Source organism: Caenorhabditis elegans, chromosome II (genome assembly GCF_000002985.6).
Source record: "Caenorhabditis elegans chromosome II".
Taxonomy (NCBI): Eukaryota; Metazoa; Nematoda; class Chromadorea; order Rhabditida; family Rhabditidae; genus Caenorhabditis; species Caenorhabditis elegans.
Genome location: NC_003280.10, coordinates 11,394,974 through 11,416,352, shown reverse-complemented (window position 1 = coordinate 11,416,352; position 21,379 = coordinate 11,394,974). Strand labels below are relative to the sequence as shown.

At 35.5% G+C, this 21,379-nt stretch overlaps 2 protein-coding genes and 4 non-coding genes across 6 annotated transcripts; 2 read left to right on the top strand and 4 right to left on the bottom strand.

Annotated features, from left to right (window-relative positions):
- The first annotated feature begins 580 nt into the window (after positions 1-580).
- C05D12.1 (Cytochrome b561 domain-containing protein) lies at positions 581-4,100 on the top strand. The gene is made up of 12 exons (NM_064031.8): positions 581-750; positions 1,435-1,575; positions 1,725-1,802; positions 1,861-1,959; positions 2,012-2,192; positions 2,416-2,592; positions 2,642-2,757; positions 2,810-2,923; positions 3,069-3,231; positions 3,372-3,530; positions 3,587-3,684; positions 3,781-4,100. The coding sequence occupies exons 1-12, from the start codon at positions 691-693 to the stop codon at positions 3,889-3,891; spliced, it is 1,497 nt and encodes a 498-aa protein (NP_496432.2). The 5' UTR covers positions 581-690; the 3' UTR covers positions 3,892-4,100.
- On the bottom strand, positions 4,073-6,270 carry C05D12.7 (uncharacterized protein). Its single transcript, NM_001026750.4, has 4 exons — positions 6,092-6,270; positions 4,948-5,029; positions 4,840-4,899; positions 4,073-4,477 (listed from the first exon to the last, which is right to left on the bottom strand). Exons 1-4 carry the CDS (start codon positions 6,152-6,154, stop codon positions 4,428-4,430), a joined length of 255 nt encoding a protein of 84 aa, NP_001021921.2. The 5' UTR covers positions 6,155-6,270; the 3' UTR covers positions 4,073-4,427.
- Positions 6,271-13,527: 7,257 nt separating this feature from the next.
- On the bottom strand, positions 13,528-13,676 carry C05D12.10. Its single transcript, NR_051705.1, has one exon. It is a non-coding gene; the product is annotated as an Unclassified non-coding RNA C05D12.10 (non-coding RNA).
- A 3,591-nt stretch (positions 13,677-17,267) lies between these two features.
- C05D12.8 lies at positions 17,268-17,390 on the bottom strand. The gene has a single exon (NR_051704.1). It is a non-coding gene; the product is annotated as an Unclassified non-coding RNA C05D12.8 (non-coding RNA).
- A 2,391-nt stretch (positions 17,391-19,781) lies between these two features.
- Positions 19,782-19,931, bottom strand: C05D12.9. Its single transcript, NR_051703.1, has one exon. It is a non-coding gene; the product is annotated as an Unclassified non-coding RNA C05D12.9 (non-coding RNA).
- Positions 19,787-19,936, top strand: C05D12.11. The gene has a single exon (NR_051702.1). It is a non-coding gene; the product is annotated as an Unclassified non-coding RNA C05D12.11 (non-coding RNA).
- The last annotated feature ends 1,443 nt before the right edge of the window (positions 19,937-21,379 follow it).

Here is a 21,379-nt window from a genome sequence, read left to right as displayed (position 1 = left end):
AAATTATCCGAGGCAAAACTGAGCAATTACCAAAACCATTCTAACGTTCTACTTTGATGGAACATTCTACTTTGATACTTGGCTGTCTTATACATATTTAGCACCAAAGAAATAACATTAAACATTTTTCCCATGACTGCTACTCCACGTTCAAACAAAAAACAAGTACAAATATACTATAGTGTTTTTGAATATAAACATACCTTTTTTTCATTTTTATCAGATCATTATCATCAATCCTTGATAATCTTTAGATGTGTCACGGTTTGTCTGTGTACACATTCTACTTGATCCGATAGCTGAATCGATATCCCATCGGTCGTCGCAGAAAGCTTCTATTTCTCTTCACAACCGTCCCTCTTTCTCTCACTTATTGTTTTGATGTGATCAAATGTATATGTAGTTCCTTCGAATACAGCAAAAACCGTCCTCTTACTCACACCATTTCATCATAATCCTTCCCTTTCTCTCTGCCCGCCGACAAAATTTGCATTGACCGATTGCGACGATTCCGTCGGCAGTTTCAATTCGCATAATTCGCACATTTTTCGATCGTTTCAGTCAGTCTCATTTTTTTCAGTGAGACTTGATATCAAAACCATTTGCGAACGCAATACATTCAGGGAAGTCGTTTTGCAAGAAGAGAGGAAGAAGGAAAAGCCTGCAGATCGAGTGAAAGCGAGACGCCGAATGTCCATTTGTCCTCTTCGGAATTGTTTATTCCTTTTTATCTTCTTACTCTCTTATCAGGTATTATTATGTTTTGTAGAAAAAATTTAGGTTGAATAATAGTTTTAATAAAATTTAAAATAATTTATTTTAGAATACCGTACGCACTAGAGTAATCGCATTTTTATAAATTTCAACAATACAGCAGGCAGAAATTTTTTACAGTTGAAATAAAACTATATTTTTATCCTAATAACTGGAAACTATTCTTGGTTTAATTTTCAAGATCGTTATAGGACAAGTTTTTGGGTTCAAAAAAGGTAGACTAGGTAGAAAAGGTAGAAAAGGTTGAAATCTTTCCAAGGCATTTTTACATTAAAAAAATTGAAAACATTATGTTATTTTCTGACCCGTAAGAAACATTTTTTTAAAATTTATACTATGCACCTTTAAGAACCAAAATTGTGATAAACTTGAAATGCTAATGAGATTGAAGCCAGATATAAATTTTCAAAGATAGGAAAATCTACAATTTTTTCATATAAATTTCCTATGTATACCATTTTATCTCAAAATGTGCTCGAAAATGCACTTTTTCTGCTTGAACTCGGCGGGCATGAAAGTTTTTGAGATGTCGTTTTTGAATTCTGAAAGAACACAAAATTTGCAACAATATGGCTATGGAATTTTTGAAAAAGTTAGTTTGAAACCAGATATAAATTTTCAAAATTTGGAAAATGCCAAGGGTCCATAGAATTTTTTCAGCAAGCTTCATCATTCTCATTTGAACAATGTAACGTGACGCGGTCTTGTTGGTTTCACCCGCCGGAATGTGCTGCAGACAACCTGGCGGCGTGCCAATCAGGAGTCGAATGGCAAATGCTTCCCGAAGGACTTTTTCTGCAGGTAAGGGGTTTAAGATTTTCTGAAACTTTTAATTGAATATTTAAAAATATGAAATATTTACAATAGAAATCTTCAGGATTCATGAAGGCTGAAATAAACATTTTCATTGAATTCTCGTTCATATTAAATTGCAATTGCAAATATTTCAGCTGGAAGCTAAAGTCCACGATCTGGATCAGACTCGCCCGTTCTATGCAGCGCTAGGTTTCAGCTTCAATCAGAGAATGGTTTGTTATTTTTCTTCCCAATTTTTCAAATTTTCCCCTGCAACGAATTCATTATCAGGACGACGATACGGTGTTCGAATGTGTGGTTCCGCACACGGGAGACGGTAAAGTACAAATATCATTCAACGACGAGACGTTCAATCAGGTTTTGCCGCAGGTATTTGCCTTCTTGTCAGTGTTATTTTGGTGTCATACTGATCATTTTGCAGGGGTCATCCGTATTGTTAACAGAGGGAACGACGTCATACGTGGATGGAGTTTTGACATGTAGTGCTAAGTTGCTACTTGATAATCGACCATTGATTGATAATGACACACAGTTTATGGTTCATGATTTGGAATCTGGAAGTTATCACTTGCTATTTGCAAGGGGAAGTGCCAATAAATATAGTAAGTTTTTTGGAAATCAATGAAATATTTGAATTACAGAACTATAAAAATAAATTTTTGTTTTATTGATTTTTTTCGAGACTGGAAATTTCTTGGGTGCCTAATAAAATCCTAGAAATCTGCTCACTGAGGTTGTATTTGTCGGTAAATTAATTTGTAATCTACTGCTTTTGAACGTCTGTGCCTTCCTACAGTACTTTTACCAAACCTTCCCATTTTACAGCCCTTGAAAAAGACATTCACTCAACAAATGACGGTCAACAATTCCCTTGGATGTCAGATGAGCAGGTGTCATTCTGCCGAACAAATTGCTCATCACCAAACCTTTACCATATCGGGGAAATGCGACAAACCTATAATGTCTCAAGATACTGGAGGTACCGTATTGCTGTCTGGCATGGTACGGTTCCATAAGAATTTTTTTTCAATAAAATCCTTGATCGTTTAAGGAATTCTCCTGATGTTTGCATGGTGGGTACTTGCATCAAATGCCATCCTAATCAGCAGATACTTTAAACCACTGTTCCCGAGAAATAAGCTTCTTGGCACTGCAGTTTGGTTTCAAGTAAGTTTTAGAAATTTTGATGTTTTGATAAAATGAAAATATAAATTTTCAGCTTCATCGTGATATGATGATTCTGTCAGTTGTAATTCAAGTGATATGTGTTTTGTTCATTTTTTATCAAGCTGGATGGGTATGGTATCAATGCTCATATATGTGCACTTCAGATGTGAGTTTTTATTTTGTAGCTTGTTATAAATTAAAAAAATTATATAATTCGAAAAAATACAAGTTTTTAACTCTCAAATTTTGCAAAGAAATTGTAATTGTAAATAGATTCATGTTCGGCAATTTCAGAAGAATGTTTTTTTCAGGATTTTTCAAAGAAAATGCATGGTATAACCGGCTTCACGGCCACCGTTTTGGCTCTGCTACAGCCTGTTTTCGGATTTCTTCGGCCTTCTCCAACTTCTAGTATTCGACCAATTTTCAACTGGGGCCATTGGTTGGTTGGCATGTTTTCCTGGTCGGTTGCTTGTAAGTTTTTCAATCTTTGAAAGCACTTTATGAGAGAAAAATATCAGGCTTAAGCATAGGTGGTACACTTATATAACCTTACTCTACATTTAAACATTATAATTGAAATTTACAAAACACATAATCGAAATTTTTTCCAGCTGCCACAATAGTACTGGCACTACCAATGGGCAAAACTGGCCTGAATCGACTGTATGGTCACGTTCCAAATTGGATTGTGCTCGGCTATATTCTCTTCTTTATTGCATGCAATCTAATATTGGAGATTATAACAATAACGAGCAATAAAACGAAAATAGGTTAGAACTTAACTGTAGACTTTTCATATTTTTCATATTTGAAAAAAAAAATTCAGAAGGAATCCAGCCACATCGGTTTACAGTTGGTCCTATGGGAATGGCGCTGGCCAATTTGAATACGCCAATTAAAGATGCACCGATTGAGGTGCCTAAAGTAAGTCTATTCTAGATATTCGAATGTTCAGGCATATATACCTACCTCGTGCCTACTTCGTGCCTACTGTCTTTAGTTTTTTTTTCTAATTTTCAGCGCACAAAAGCCCGTGTGACAGTAGTCCTTGTGCATCTCATAGTTAGTCTTTCCGTAAATATTGCTTTTGCCGTAATGCTGTTCCATGCCCTTTGGTCACATTCTCCCTAGACTATTTTATATCTTTTTTGCTTATTTTTCCTTTTTCTTCTCATTTTTTATTCGTTTCCACCCCCACTGGTCTCTCTCACTCACTCTCTCTTCTTTTTTGTTCATCCCATTTTTATCTTTCCTTCCTCTGTTTCATGACGTGTACATTTCTATGCGAATCGAAATCGAATAAATCCTCAAGTGGCATAATATCTTGTTTATTACGTTTATATAAATAAATTCATGTACTTTACATTTTTCAATTCTTTGAAAATTGAAGCAAGAAAAAACTGCCATGGAGGGCAATAAAGTTGTAATTTTTTGTTGAAATTTTTATAATACAATGAGGGATCGGGGAGGAATGGAGAATGCGGTTGAAAAAGGTTTTCCAGTGACTTTATGGCAAAAAACATCTGGGAGCAAAATAGTCACAAGAAAGCCTTTTATATAATATTAAAATGTTTGCTGGAATCAATCAGCTACTGATATTTCTTACGGGGAAACAAATTTGAACTCGTCAGGTCATCGGAAGAAGAATAGAAAAATTTGGAAAAATATCACTTTTGATCTTTGTCGGCAGGTTTCTCTTTGGTGGGTGCTGATTGTTCTGAAATTTTGGAAAATTAGAAACTTGTCAAAAGAAGAGAAACTTGTCAAAAATCAAACTAGTTTATGAAGCTATAGGCATTAATTTTTAATCTTCAGGCGTACCTGCCTGCCTACCGCCTATTTTTACGATGTGAACCTTATGTTCTGTTTCTTAATTACTTGTTGAAAATTAATTTAAAATGATAAAGAAGATTGCGTTTCTCACAAGACAGATTTGGCAGAACTGCACCATTAAATGTTCTCGCCTCAATTAATGTTTCCAATAAAAATTCAATTAATTTTTCCAAAATAAAAAAAGAAATTCGTTTTTTTTTATTTGAAATTTTTCGATATATTGCTATCCTGTTTTCTAAAACTCACGATTATTTTTTGTGGTTGGAACATCAACTGAAAGGCAATTTGTGTTGGAGAGTGGATGATCTGAAAAACACGTTTTTTTTCAGAATTTCAGTTCCTCATGACACTAACCATTGGTTGGCTTCTGAGGTCGTGGGCTGTCGGGAATTGAGTTTGGCGGAGCCAAGTGTCCGTGACGGATTGCCAGCTCGGCCTGAAAAAAATTGTTTCAGAGAAATTGCTGGTTATTCTGTTAGTGAGGGGATCTCTAAACAATAAATACTGAGAATCTGTTTCTAGTAATTCGCTTAAATTTTTACGACGTTTCTTGTAAAGCAAAAAAAGTTTTCAAATTGAATAGCCACCTAGACTGCTTTAAGTGTGTAGAGGGTGAGAAGGCGTAGGCGTTCCAAAAAAAACATGTTTTGACGAGAAGAGCATGCCAGAAAAAGAAGTGAAAAAAGTTTGATGGATGAATGTAGAAACAATAGTGACGTGGAAATGGGGGCACATAAATTTTATGAAGAACATGGATATTTTTGGAATCGAGAAGATTTTAATCAAAATTTGAAAATATACAAGGCACGTAGGTCGCCGTGTGGTGAGCAGGTATTTTTAGGCATATTCAGTGTGCTTAAACAACTGCTGTTTGAATTTTTTTTTTTAAACTTATTAATTTAAGACAAATTTAGAATTAGAGCCGAAATGTTTTTATTTCAAAATTCCGGCAAAAAATCACTGGGGGTTTTTTTTGGCAAAATTACTTATGCCATATATTTTGAGAAATATATATTCTAAAGTCTCTTTTTTTAGATTTTTCTGAAGCCCGTTCCGAGCTTGCCAAAAGGCGGCCTACACCTGCCTACTGTCCATAATCAAGTATTTAAACTGTCTCCATTGCACAAACGGCGAATACCAATGCTCACACTAAAATAGGCAGCAGGCAGGCAGACACACTTAAAAACCTGCCCGCTTATCATGCCATGGCCGAGCCCTGAGACGAGCAAAACGTGTTGTCGATTTACGCTAGCTTTTTTTCAAACACAAAAACTCACGACCTACACCTGCCTACTGTTAATGATTAGGTATTCAAACTATATCCATTGAAAAAACGGCGAGCACTAATTTAGGCAGTAGGTAGACTGGCACATTTAAAAACCTGCCTGCCTATCATGTAATGGTCGAGCACTGAGTTGAGTTACGTGTAGAATCACAAAATGAGCAAAACGTGTTGTCGATTTACGCTAGCTTTTATTTTTCAAACACAAAAACTCACATCGTTGGAATCCTGTCTGAACGCCATTTGCCGTACCAAACTATTTCTTCGGACTTCTAGCATCGCATACTCAGTCTCCAGAAAGTATTGGCAGAGCTTTTTTCGTATTCGTCTTCTTCTTAAAAGCGCAATATGAAATGAGCCGACTGAAAAAATATGATCGAGATGAAATGAAGAAGGGTAAGCGGGGCAGTAGCGTCTAAACTTGTGAACAAACAAAGAAGAGCATACGCAAAAAAAGTGGAAAAACGAAAATTTTTAGGGAGTTTGAGCACACCGGAGAAAACGAGGGAGAAAATGAGAGAGAACGGCTCCGTTTCGCCTAGGAGGACACAGAAGAAGGGGTCTTCTTTATTTGATGCGAATCAATCAAATAAACGGAATTAGGTGGAGAAATATATTGGGTGGAAGGACGAAAGAGGACACAGGAAAGAAGAAGAAGATAAAGAAGGCAAAGAAAGTAATGAAAAAAGGGAAAAATGAAGAAGGAAATGGGTTAGCGACCAAGTGGCTCAGAGGTTGGGGGACGTCCTAATCCTGTCGGGGAAAGTAATCATGACGTGATGAAAGTGGCAAAGGACCCCGTGGAGAAAGCTGCAACAAGCCAAAACAAAGAGGTCCAAATTGGCGCCTCGAGGTGTTCTAATAATCTGTGATTTTTGTCGTGTGACTAAGAAAGAACTAGGGAAAGAGAACAATGTGTGTGTGTGCACATGAAAATTGGAATCAAATTAAAGTGTGGGAGGATGTAGGAGGATCAGAAACCAAAAGGGGAATACCAATACTACATGTTTTTCAATTACCGTAGTGTAAGTATTTGTTTCAAAGTTGGTTTCCGTGGTAAAAAAAAATGGACTGCCATGATTGCTCATGTTCTATAACCGAGAAGGTTACAAACTGTAGAATTTTTATATACTTTAGCATGGGTGCGCGGCAATTTCGGCAATTTTGGCCATCGAAAATTTTGAAAACCGGCACTTGCCGGAGCTACCTATTGCCGGAAATAGAAATTTTTGTAGAAATGTTTGTTTTTTTAGAGAATGACTAACCGAATAATAAGAAACAAGGTGAAATTTTCTCAATCTCCGAAAAATAATTAGGTATCAAAATTGCCGAAAATTTCCGGTAATTGCAATTAAAAAAGTTTTCAAAAATTGACAAATTGCCGAAAACTTTCAAAACCCGCAAATTGCTGAAAATTACTGCCGCGAACCCCTGCTCTCAAGTCTATTTTACATGCTAAAAATCCGAATTGTTCAGAATTTAGGTAATTCGGAAAGTTTTCCTTCACCAGTTTTTTTCTAATTCCGAAAATTTTGCTGGGAATTAAGACTTGAATTGGTTTTCCCACGAAAATTCAGATTGTAAAAAAAATTAATTTTTCCAAAAAACGGAAGCAATTCGCATTTAAAAAAAATTGTGGATGGAAAAAAAGTTACAAGGGGAGGAGCTTCCTCCAGTCTTCCAGCGTTCTTTTTTTATGGGACATGAATTTTTTTGGGAGAGCAGTGAAAAACACAAAAAAAGGGGTAGGCTGCTGTGTAGGCACAGAAATACCTGCCTGTCCAGTGCCTACAGGAGTACCATCTGTACCAAAGAACACGTGAACCAGTTGAACGTTCAAAAGGTTAACAATGAGAAATATCTGTAAATCAACTTTGCGAAATCACAGAACAAATTATTTTCGAAATGAAGGCGGTAGGCAGGTAAGTAGGCATAGTCAAATAAGGACTATTTGATGAGATTTTGTTAGAACTGTGCAAACTATGAAATAAAAGTTTGCGTGGCCAAAACTCAAAAGTGACATCATGGTGTAAAATAAACAGTACAAAAACATGCAAAAACGTCTACCACCGGTACATTTTCATTCGATTTAGAATAGAGGATAGGTATTAAAAAATCGGAAAGTGAAAAAAGTGTTAGTGAAAGAGGATATAAAATGACGAGAACCCATTATAAACCCATTGAAAACAATGGAGTAAAGTTTCAAAGAGCATATTTATATTTATTGATTTAAAAAAGTCGCAAACTTTTGAAGAAGTTTTTTCAATAAAAAAGGCAGTTCCGAGTTTTCCTGCAAATGGGTTCTCTTGGGAAAAACTACCGTAGCTGTAATTCAAAATAGTTGTAAATTATGTCTTTTGTAGTATCAAAAGGCAGCAATGAAAATTTTAAAGCAATTTTGGTTTGATGCTTTTTCTTAAATGAACACAATCTATTTGATTTTTCTTAGGTTCAACTGTGTAAGAATAACATAGGGAACATTTTAGAAAATTTCAAAAACTGTTTCCAAAATGGCTCATTTCCGGAGCACAAAGCTCATAACACAATGACACATGAATACTCAAGTGAAAAAGAACCCTGAGAAAAATTTGTCATTCGTTTTTTTCCCGTTCCTATCAGTCAACCCAATTGTCTAAAAAAGGTGTGGGTTGTTGAATGGTGAGTGTTCGACAAATGACATCAATTGTGAAACTAAATGTTTGCATTTCGGTTTTTTCTGTCTGTATCTGACACTGACATTGCTAATTCTAAGGTCAATATTGTGTTTGGTAAATTGGGAAAAATCATGAGTTTCAAAAATTTAATGAAAATCATTTGATCATTAGAGAGCAATGAAGAGATCGAAAATCGGAAAAATGACAAAAAAATGGCAAAAAATCTGTTTTAAAAAATTAAAGAAAAGTATAATAAGTTCTTTATTATTAATTTTAAAAAATATATATCAGAACTGTGTTTCAATTTTCGCTTTTCTTATTTTGTGGAATTTAGTTTTTTGAAAAATTTCAGTCAAAGTTTTAGTAAATTGGCAAACATGAAGTACTTGGGCTTTTCAGAAAATTGAAGCAACTCACAAAAAAATCTTCAATTTTTTGTGAACTTCAAAAATTAGGAGTGACGAAAACTGGCCTCTTTTGACTAAAAATAAAAAAGTTTTCAATTTTTTTTGAATAGTTTTACTATGCTATGGTGTGGTGGTAAACAGCAGAATTAAAGAGACCTACGGAAAAAAAGTGAATGATCAAACCGGAGAGCTGAGCGCTATTCGTTTCCCATGACAAAATCACATTGAAAAATTCGACCAGTGTATGTTGCCAGGTAATGTTGCCTAGATTTTCTCATCAAAACTGGACAAATCACGTTTCCACCTCCATCTTCACAATTTTTTCGAATTATTTTTTTTGTTCGAATAACTTTTGAAATTGCTTTGAAAAGACTTCTAGAAAAGCATGGTGACAGGAACACGAGATCTTTTTCGATTTCACAGCAGGAAAAAATGGCTCAATGCTCAGACGCCTAGCAACCGAGAACCCTACACCTATATATTTGAAGAAAAAAGTTGGTTTGAAAAGGAGGGAGAAAAGATGAAAATGAAGGCGCCAAGAGTCGCCTTCCGGAGCCAAAACATTTGGTAAAATGGGAAAGAAAACAGGATTTGGAGAAGGTGACACAAAATGGAGTAATTGCTTCCGGAACACAGAATTGACTTTCACAAGTGTCCATTTGGTGCACTTTTCTGAGGAAAAAAAAAGAACACATAATGTGAAAAACAAAGAGCCATGGAAATGTGTTGACTGGAAGAAGATGAACATTTTGAACTGAACGGCTAAAAAGTGATGTCACATTTTGAAGGAAAAGCATGCCATTAGTTTTCAAAAAATTTAAATTAGAAAATATTCAAGATGGAGGCAGGTTACCCTCCGATTTACCTATTTGAAGTTTCTTCATTGTTTCTATTAATAAAAGGAAAAATTGTTCCAAACGCAGTCAGTTATTGCATTTTTGATAATTTAAAAGTGTTTGAGGGAAAATAATTGAAATTTATTTATTGCACGTTAAAAAATCTCAAAAAATTCATTTAATTTTTTTTAAATATTATTCAAAATTCAGGCAAAATAAAGCTGGTTTCAGATTGGTTAGACAAAATTCCTATAAATTAAATGGGACACAGCTGGAATCGTTTATTCTAACAAAAAATATCGTATTACGGAATGCCAATTAAAACAAAATTAGGTAATTTATATGCAATTTTAGAACATCAGAAATGAAAGAAAATTAGGAAAAGAGCAACTATTAGAATTTTGAATTGAACAATTTTCAACCAAAAAAATTTTTGGCGCACCGCCTATCAAAAAAGAAAACTGGAAAACCCAAAAATCACGTGTTAATGATTTTTTGCATTGATTAACTAAACAAGTAACTAGAAAATATATAATTCACATGATATCACACATCAGCGATCAAATTCCTCTACTCGGAGCAAGTGAAGCACTAAATGTGCACTGATGTTCTGACTGAAAGTTTTTTTTTGCAAAAGCCTATATTTTAAAAATTTGTACACAAAAAGTGTAGTTCTCCGACAAAGCGAGCCTACGAAAAAAAATTATACTAGGTGACATATACATATCTGAAAATCGGCGAGATTGGATTAACCGAGTGCCCGGCTCTCCTTCGTCTTGGAGTGAAAAAACAATTGAGCCTTGAGTCGTTGGGGAAAGCTGGGGAGCTCAGAGCATTGTAAGCTCTGAAAGTACCTCCACAAGTATCCATGGTGATTGGTGAGAATATATGTGAAGGGAAAACAAATAGCGCCGTACAGGAATGTGGGGAAAAGTGTAGTTGTTTTTGAGGATTTTTTGTTTCACCGAAATTTTTTTTTGGTTGAGATTTTAGATTTTCGTTTAGAAACTTGTAATTTAAAAATTTGTGATAGTTTCAAGTATTATCATTATTTTCAGCCGAATTGAAATTATTAGAACTGGAAATATTTCAATTAGAAAGAGCGTTTAAAAATTATTATTGGCTTTGAAAACTGTAACTTATTTTCAATTTTGTTCTTAGTTTTCTCTAGTTTTTATTTTTGAATTTATAAGCTGAAAAAGAAGTAAACTTAAATTATGGTCCTAAAAGTAATCAGTCTGATCACACCTAGTGTATCTTTTCTTGGGCTAGTCTATGAAATTCTCTATTTTGCATTTAAAAAAAATCACTTGATTCATTTGAAAATTACATGAACTTTAGCTGGAAAAAAAATCAGAAAGTGCTAAAAACTGACTTCAACGTTGAAGATTCCTCTATAATTCATCAACTTTCAGACCATTTTTGGCCATTTTTAAAATATTGGAGCAACATGACGAAATAGGTTATTTTGTAGAATTAAATCAAAAGTCATAAAATTACATTTTTCATATAACGTGTCTAGTGAAATTTTCAATTAAAAAATCAAAACAATAAAAACATAATTTCTTCGAACCGACCTTCCACCGCCACCCACCACCGTGTCCACAAAAATAGAGATAGTGAGCCCTCAACAAATGAGTGAAGTGAAACCCGACGCTCGCTTATTCTTTGAGAATAGCCATTTTCAAGCAAACATGGTGAGTGATCAACACATACCCCCGCTGCTACTTCTCGCCAAAAAATACGTGTGAGCTTCACGGGCACGACTTTCAAAAATTGTGAGATGCGTCTTTTTTTTTGTTGAATTTCTATGCGCGGGAGGTTGAGAGCATGTGGAAAATGCGAGAAAAAGATTAGTGAAAAGTAAGTGTGATTGGATTAGAAGAGCATGATGGAGAGGGGAGGCGCCAATTGAAAATCAACTGGCATTAAATAATCTTGTGGTCTTTTTCCCCGTATTGGAGACTCAGAAATGCAGAGGGGGACCACCACCGAAGGGGGTGCCTATAAAAAATATGGCATCATTTTCTAAGATAAGAGGAGGGTCGGATTTCATACATTTTTAGGCACAGACTCTGATGTGAAATTTGAGCCTGTTGACCCGAACTGTCAACAATTTTGAACTTATCACGCCATCCAGATTTTATTGCAAAAAACAATTGGGATTGTAAAAAGTATATTTTTAGAATTGAAGAAAAATTGTTGTTCTAACTAACTAGTAAGCCACGAAAAAGAAAGGTTTAGAATGGGCTGAAAGAGTTTCGAATTTAAAATTTAAATTTCCTGTTTTTAAATATCTCCAAATATCAGTGAATATAATCATTTGGACAGGGAAAAAATATTTAAATGATTCAAAAAAGCTGGAATTCAAAATTTAATTTCAACATTACAAATTAAAAATATCTGAATTTCTATTGAGAAGTCAACGAAGCAAGTACTTTAGTCAAATATCCAACCAAAATCGTTCTAGGCTGGCGATAAACCGTCCCCGCCTATAAGATTTCATACCATCTGTATTTCTGAAATTCCAAGTTATTTCAAAATTTCAAGTTCCAGTATGGCTAAATTACGTTAGAGGTACGGTAGAAGCACTGTAAGGTAGGTTACTGTTGTTCCAGCTAGTCGGAAAGACGCGCCGGTAACCTGGTGGCCCATAACACTAATAGGAATATATCACAGATTTAATACAGCACTCACTGGGGCGTTATGCCCACATCGCGAGATAACTGGGGATTGAAGAGATATAGACATTGCTATAAGAGTCTCTCTACTTTTTACAGTTTTTTTCAATTACGGTACAGGCCGCCAAACCCCTCTCTGAAACATCAATTTGAACAGAGCCGTGTAATTTTTCACAAATAATGCCCATTATCCTTTCTCAATGCCAATCCACTTTCAGAAAACGTTTTTCCAATTACAAAAAAATATGACTTGCCCAATATGCAATCAACAGTTTCGTTTCTTTCCGACCCCCAAAACTCCAATCAATCACCCCCTTCACCTCACATCTTGTTATCACAATCATGCTCTCCTCTCGGCGAGGTCGTTCCTATATTAGGAGATTTTCTCTCTCTCTCTCCCATTTTCTCATTTTCCTATTTGTTGCTCAATACATATTGCTCGCGCGGTCTACCGCGCGGTATAACGTGAGGGGTGTTCCACCATTCTCCCCGTTCGATATATTTGCATTCTGGAGGCAAATAAGGTTGAGAGAGGGAAACGGGACACAGAATGAGAAACAGAGCACGTACCTGAACGGAGAAGCCGTCAAGAGCCACATGGACAAATATGACAATGTGACGTTCGCGGGAATAGGTATCGACCCGCTATGTCTCTTTTTCGATTGGTTTTTTTTTTCGGAAATTTTCGTTACATGTTTTCTTATTTTTTGGAACATTTTTTATAGCTGATTGACACATACTTTGATGAAATTGTAAACTATATATATTCCTAAACCAAAACTGTTTAAATTTTAAAATTTGGAAATAAAGACAATTTGCCGATTGTGTTAACCTCAAGTTAACCTAGAATTTGGAAAAAAGGAATTTGTCAACTTTGACGTTTGCCAAAAAATTTTCATTTTAATTGCCAAATTAGTGATTTGATGTCTGATAATTTTTAATTATTTTGCTCCGAAATTCTGCAAACTTTAAAATTTCCATGCTGAAATGAAATCGTACGGCAGCCCTACCCAATACATTTACCTAATATTTTCTGAGAAGCTTTACCCAATTTTGACATCTCCTCCACAATTTTGTCTACTCAAATTTGCGGAGATGTCATTTACATCATCTCTACCACTTTTGCTTGCTTCTCCATTTTTTTTCACTTTTACCGTACACTATTATGCATTTTTGTCACTTTCTCCCCTTCGGTAGTCAATTGAGGAGAAAGAGACATCATCTCCATGTGCCTCAAAAACAAGTTATCCCCCCCCCCCCCCCACATCTTCCTTCTATGCATATTCCGTCTTCTCAGTTTTTTCGGCTTCTGCCATCTTTCGTCCGACCTCCAACCGTCTTTGTTTGTGTCGCCCGGATTCTTCACTTTTTTCTTTTTGGTTTTGATTTATAGTATGAGACAGTTCATTTTCCGGTTTTTGAAATGAACATGAAGATTTTTTTCTGCTTTTTGCTTCACTCAAAATAGGTAAATCTGTAAAAAAATCCTTTGCATTTTTGGAGGCTGGAGAAAAAATTCGAGTTGAAGATTTGGTTTTTTTTCGAAACTTCGTGGTTTTGCCTTATGTTTGTTTAATAACTGATGAAAAACTTTTTAGCAAAATTGAATCATATATGCCTTCCAATCTATGCCTACTTTGTACCAGGCAGGCATGTAGGCTTGAAGGCGTGCCTGAATGCCATGACAGCCTTGAAACTTACGTACACAGGCGTAAATTGACAACACATTTTGCTCACTTAGTTATTTTCACGATTTCCTAATTGTCGAACATGCCTTTTTATTTTGATAATACCTCAATTTCAAACTAAAAAACACAAAATAGGCCTTGAATATTTAAATGAAAGAAGTCAGCAAAAAGTGTTGTTATTATAAATTTCGAGTTTATGAACATACATTTTTTTAACTTTAAAAGCTTAATTTTCGAATTTTCGAAATGTTCTTGATTTTATCCGTTTGGTGCCCTTAAAGGTAAAAGCCCTGGAAAACTAAAAAATATTTAAAAAAAAAATTAATTTATAGTTGTTTAATTTTCAAGACTGAAACTAGCAGTTATTAATTTCCTACACTTATAAAATTGGAAGTTTAGCATTAACATTTTATTCGGCAATTTACCAATTTTTAATTTAGATTTTCCTAATTGATTTATTTTTGCCTTTTTGACTGATCTTTCCCCTATCACCAATGCACATATCAGTTTGCACAATAATTTGCATAGTATGGACAAACATGCGTTCACCTTCTTCTTCATCTTCAATGTATGTCCTCTTATTTCTCCAACCTCGCCCATCAATCAGTTCCAAGCTGATACGCCAACCCGATTTACACGTTTTCTCTATTTCTCTTTCCTTGCTTCGAATGTATAACCATGTTCTTCGCGCATTCTTCTCCCCCTCCCCTATTTATTTATTTGTTGTTTCGACAGTCTTTACATTTATTAATTAGTAATTGGAACAACACTACCGTTCAATGTCATTTTTGTACCAACCTCTACCTTCTAATTACAAATTGCTCTCTCTCCCCCCGTTGGGTCAATACCATTCCGCTTCAAAAAATGTGTTATTTATGAAAGTGGTTTTTGTGGTTTTTTTTTCGTATTTTTTCCAAACTAATAGCAAAATCGTCTCAGGTTTCAACTATTTTTAGATAGGATAGCACTTTTGATCTAGGTTTTTTTGAAAGTCCTTGCAAACATTTGGCAAATACAAATATGTAGAGGTTGTTTTGAGGTGTTGTAATTTTTTTAAAGTTTCTCTTGTTCTCAAGAACTTTTAATTTGTTATGGGCCTTTTTTTTTAAGTGGTAAAGTTAAGTTTAGCACCTTTTGAAATCAATTTTTGAAGTCATCAGGTTTTCATAGTTAAAAATTTAAATGATTTGTAAATAAATAAAAAAATCTGACAGTGAAAGTATTTTGAATTATAAAAAGTTAATCTGAAAACTTTCAGTGCACTTACAAGGTTTGTAGAATTGAAACATCATCAAAAACTTAAAAATTGCAAAAAAATTTTAAGATATATTTTTTCTAGTCCAAAATGCTCTGTTGAGCAAAATGCACGGTGCCATATTTTTTGAGGTGACCAGGTATTCTCACCACGCGAAAACGTTTTCAAACCTTTTTGGTAATTATTCAAATGGTTCGAAACCTGGACCCATCTCCATAATCCTTTCCGTGTCCTTTTCTCCCCTCTCTCTCTTCATGCACGCACAGGTATTAGGAAGTATTGCCGGACGAAAAAGGGGGCCTGACCTTGATGACAACCCCTTTTCCGATGCCTTCCCTTCTTTACGCCTATTGATCCATCCGTCTTCTTCTCCTCAGTATGAAGTCTCTCTCCCTGCTTTGCATAATTTATCGTCCACACCTGATCATCTTTTTTTTGACGGATTTAGCTTTCAAATAGTTTCGATTTTCTGTTCCAAAAAAATTCCCACACTATATTATTGTTGTGACAAAAAAGTATGTAAAGAGGATTGAAGCGAAAACGAACAGTTTTCGATTTTTGTGTTTTTCTTTTTTTTTTGGAACGAAACTATGTCGCTGGCGTCGAATTACAATTGATTTGTTTGCTCGACAGAACTAGGCTAGTTATAAGATACTCTATTATATTTTTTGGATCGAGGCGTAACAGGGCGCTTCTCACCCGCCTTTCTTGCGCCTCTGGGCACTGTTAATGTTTGAATACGAGTTGTCAGTGTTAAGGTGAAGCCAAACAAGCCCTCAGATATACAGTTTCAAAGACGAAGCTTCTTGACATTTCAGGTTTTGCGAAGTGCCTAGAAAATAACAATAAAATCTAGGTCCCAATTTTTTTCAAAAACTTAAATTGACTGAGAAGCGACCCACAATTTTCAAATTTCTGCAACTTTGTTTGTTCTGGTTTTAGAATATATTCTCAAGAGACAAAAGTACAGTACATATAATTTTCTATTCAAATCCATAGTATGATACGGAGCCATTAAATTGGCAGAATAGCGGCTTACAAACACTTCAAGCTGACTATCGTAACTTTTGCTACAAAACATAGCAACAAATCAAAATTAAGTCATATGGCCGAGTTTTCTATTTCTAGACCATGTTTTAAGTCCTGCTTATTTTGAAATCTTTAAAACAATCAAGCTCTATCTGAAATATATAACCGTAACAGCTAAAATTTTGCCGCTGAAAATAACATTCAAAATGTTGGCGTACTTAATAATAATGCCGTCTATGATCCCAGCGTAGTCGTCAAGGTTGTTCACATATTATTCACAAAAGCTGGCGGCGTCTCTAACAAACATTCAAATCTTAAGACCGGTTTCATTCTCACTGAAATTATTATTTTTTTTTGTTGTTGCGGCTATTGGAAATGATATATGTATTGCATTTCTATGAATCATTTTTTTAATTACAAAAACAATAGTTTTGAGAACATTTGCTGCTAATGCCAAACTTTCGTAAGGCTGGAAAAAAAAATGTAGCCATAATTATCGTAACAACTTTATTGACATAAAACAATTTTAAATACAACTATCGAAATCCTCTAATTGTCAGATTTTTTCTTTTCCTCTTTTTCTTTTTTCTCTTGTCATCAATAATTTCGTAGTCAACAAGGGTTGTAAGTAATTGCAAAACTTTCAAATTTGTGGAGTTCTCTAGTTCACATGGTAGGCAGGCACGTCATCAGACCTGCGTACCTACCGCACATTCACGTGAACTCTAAAACCTACAACAATTGATATCAAAAGATCAATGTAGATTGGCTTCTGTGCTCATTTATACCTCCTCATTTTTTACATTGTACCATTGCCCTCCCCCTCTCCTGCTCAAATTCACATGCACATGACACGATGATCTGGAAGTTTCCGGAAAGAAAAAGCGTGTATTCGACCCGGTGCGCAAGGGCGCGGCGCGCCTTCAACACAAAGCGTCTTGCTCTTTCCGCGAGCCTAATCCTTCCCCCTTTGTTGAGTTGCTCTGCTGCTGCTGCTGCTCACCTCCACACACACACACACACACACACACATACACAAAGTATTTGGGTTCCGAATTAAAGAGTATTCGGGGCATTGAAGAAGTGTTCTCCACCCCACCTCCTCTACGACCTGCTTTCCTGTACTCGACAACTTGTATTATTCAATACAATCCTCGTTCCTCCCATCATGCATCGATTCTCATCCGCCTTCCCATCATGATGTCCGTTACTATCCTCTTCGTTCGAAACTTTTTTTCATTATGAAAACAACAGCGTATTGATATATGAGAAGAAGATCTAGATTAAAACTTTTTTTTCTGAAAATTATATTTGGGAGTTTTTGCATGCCGTTTTTCAAATTTTGGAAAATTTCAAATTGGTAATTTTTGGAAATTTTAAAAATCAAATTTTCATACCGCAAAATCTAATCAATCCTATAAATATTACTTCGGCAAAAGGGCAGTTTTTGCCGTTTTTCGAATTTTCCGAAAATCAACTTTTGATTGGCATCTTGTTTTTTAGAAATTCAAAGTTATCAGTTTTTGACAATTTTTTTGACAGTTATTGACAATTTTTCAAAGCTGCTCAAAAATTGCAGTTTCCAAGCTCTTCAAAAAGTTCTACTACTATTTAAATTTCCCACCAGAAAACAATTCCAAAAAAAAACCCAGAAAACCGTCAAGAGATTCCGAAAAGATTCTGGAGGATGAAGTACAATATCTTCATCCCGACATCCTTTTCTCCTTTTTTCCACCTTTTCCCTCGAATATTCTTTGTCGTTTTTCAATCGGCACCGTCTGTCTCGCCTCTCGAGCGTGGATTTTCTCCGCCGCGCTCCTTTTTTCTTGAATTGAAATTCAAAGAAATTCAAAGCAAGATACTACTATTCTACACTTAGCAAATTTGATTTATAAACATTCTCTCTCTCATATAACCTTTTCAAGCACTTTTCCGGTTTTTGAACCAAACTTCATCCTCAAGAGAACATCATCATCGTCATTCACACTTTTTTCGATTTCTTCCTTTTATGCTTTGAAGTTTTCCACCCGTTTTGAATTCGAAAAAGTTATTTATTTTTGAAAATAAAGTGGTATTCTTTGAGTGATTGATATATGTATGTTATTCTTTTTTTAAGTTCCGAAATGCTTAATTCCGAAATGCTTCAAGTTTTCAATTTTTGCTTTCAAAGTTGGGTTTCCAGGTAGGCAGGCACCTTTCCCGGAAATAGTGTATGTCCTTTGCCTTCCTCCTGCCTATGAACATAGTTTACGCCTACCCCTTGTGCAGATGCCTGCCTAAATGCCAACCTCGTACCTACCTAGTACCTACATGCCTTCTCATAGCTATGGAATGCACAATGTAGAGCTCTACTTTAATGACGTATTGAAAGTTAACCTGTAATTTTACTGTATAGGCCCGGTTGCCTTGTAGTCAGGTAGGCATTATTGTGTCTATGTAACAGGCGACTTAATAGTTAATGTTTATGAATCAGAAGGTATTTATTTCTAAAAAAAAAACAAGTTCCTCTCCCTTTCTTTTCAATACCAACTTTTACCCGGTGCAAAAACAAGCCAAAAAGGACCATAAAGATGTTATCTTGAATAAAAATATTTTAAACTATTTATTCAGCAAACAAAAACTGACCTCTAACAGTTTTTCTTCTTCTTTCCCAATATTCTCCCGTGATTCCCGCTCCACGATAACCATCTCATCTCCCTCAACCTCGTTTCACATCAAACCGCCGCCTCTGCCTTCCCCGTATTTTTTGTTTTTCCTATCTTCGTAGGATTCTTATTTTCCAATTTGGTAAGTGATTCTGAATTTTGTTAAATCAGATTTGAGGAACGCTTATCAGAAGATTATTTTGAGATTTTATGAGGTTTTGATAAATCGAAATTAATGATATTTTCGGTTATGTAGAGGCCAAAAAATCAAAATAAAAAATAAAACTCACCAAAAAACTATAATTCCCAAAACGAAGCCTCCTCGCAAACACACATTTTTTACCTGGCCGCCCTAGACTCCGATTGAATTGAAGGCTGTTCAAAAAATTTACAGAGTATAAAATTTGTTGCCTGAAAAAAATAGTTTTAAAAATGAATTCATTGTAACTGCACTCTCAATTCAAGCTCTGTAGATTTAAAATTTTGGCGACTGAAAAACTTTCCCATCTTGAAAACAACTACACAAAAGTTTTCCGAATTACCCGTATATCCACTCATAATTTTTTTCCCATCTTGTTTTATATTTGATACACTTCCTAGTAGATAATTATGTAAGTAAGCCAAACTTAGGAACTGTTTTGAAATTGGAATGCTATTTTTCCGATCCTGAAATACGCCAAATTTGTCATGTTCTCAAACTCAAACCAGATGCCTCTTCAAAAACAACTACTTCAATTTCTAGACGAAAGTACCAGACAACCTTTTCCACCCAATCTTGTCTACCCAATTCTTCTTCCAATATGTTATCTCTTTTTACATGCTACTCTCCATCTCTTCCCACCACTCGACCCACATTAAACTGATTCAATTTGCAGGGATGTTCCAGCCACCTCATCATGCCTAACTAGCTACATTTGTTACTCGGAAAGAGTCCTCCTCATTATTGCCCCATCTTCGATGCCTCCTTCCTTTCATCTACCACTTCTCTCCCTCTCTCTCTCTCTTTCCAACAAACAGGGTTTTGAGTTGTACGGCGTCACCCATCACCAAATTGGTTATTGTTTCTGTGTTGCCGTCGGTGGGGGTAGGTTGTGTGTGGACGTCTTCTCCTCAAATCGTCGTAATCGCCTTTTCGCAACTTCTATTAGGTTCTTCTGATCCTCGCTCGCGCCCAGTTCCATTCAAATCAGTTCCTGTTCCTCCTTTTTCACCATTGTTGTCAACCAAAACTACTAAACATCTCGAATTTCAAGTTCCAGGTTCTTGGTCTCAAGTTCTTAGTTCTCGAGATTTGTGTGACGGTTTCACTAGCAACCTAGTTATAAAAAGTTTCAAAAAATCATTTTTTAACGAAGTCTGTAAAACTAGCCCCAGCTTGTCCTATGATTTTAATTATTGAACTCAACATGTTTAAAGAAACTAGCCATTAACCACTTAAAAAAGTATTTTTGAAATTTCAGCCCAACGCTTTTAATTGAAAGTCTAATATTTTAGAACACTTCACTCAAATGCCTTCAGTTGTATCAAAACTTCATCCTAGGTGCTTCTAGATTTCATGAAAGTTCACTAAAAACTTAAGTTTCTATACAAGTTTCATTTGTTATTTGTACTAGTAATAGTTTATTTTTGTGATAATCCTATTATTGACACACTTATCAATTTGTTTTTATTTTCGTTTTATTTGCTCTGGGGGAACTGAAAGCTTTTAATATTTCTATTTTTATTGCAAAACCAACATCATTCTTTCTTCCCTCAAACTTTAAAATTCAAACTTAGGAATTTTTCTCCTCTGAGCCGATCAATGTTCTTACCGGAAGACCCTCTCGTCATTATTCCTGATTACCTGATTAAATTGTCTGTAGTTGTTGAAAGATTACGTGCGCTACCTACTAATCTTCGGATGTTTGACAATCGATTTTTCAATGCAAAAAAAAGTTCTTTTCCGAACTAAAACACGTCATGTTGTCCTTGCCTTACCCCCTTCCGCGCGCACACCTGACAACATTCCGGCCGTCGGAGAGAGGAGTCAAGGAAAAAACGGTCGAAATCCGATCTGGCATGACAAGCTCGGCGAGCACCTCTCTCTTTGTTTTATCCCGTGTTTTGTCAGGGGGCGGGAGTCCTGAACTGTTTTTTCTCTCATTTTCTTGGGTTTCTTCGCAGGCCTGAACTGGCTGAAGAGCTCACATGAGCAAATTAAGAGAATAGAGAACAATACGGCAGAGAGGGGAAATGGGGAAATGGGTCTGTGGGGGAGAAGCTGGTTTAATGAGCTAATTTGTACGGATTGTTTTTTGAAAGCTTTACTT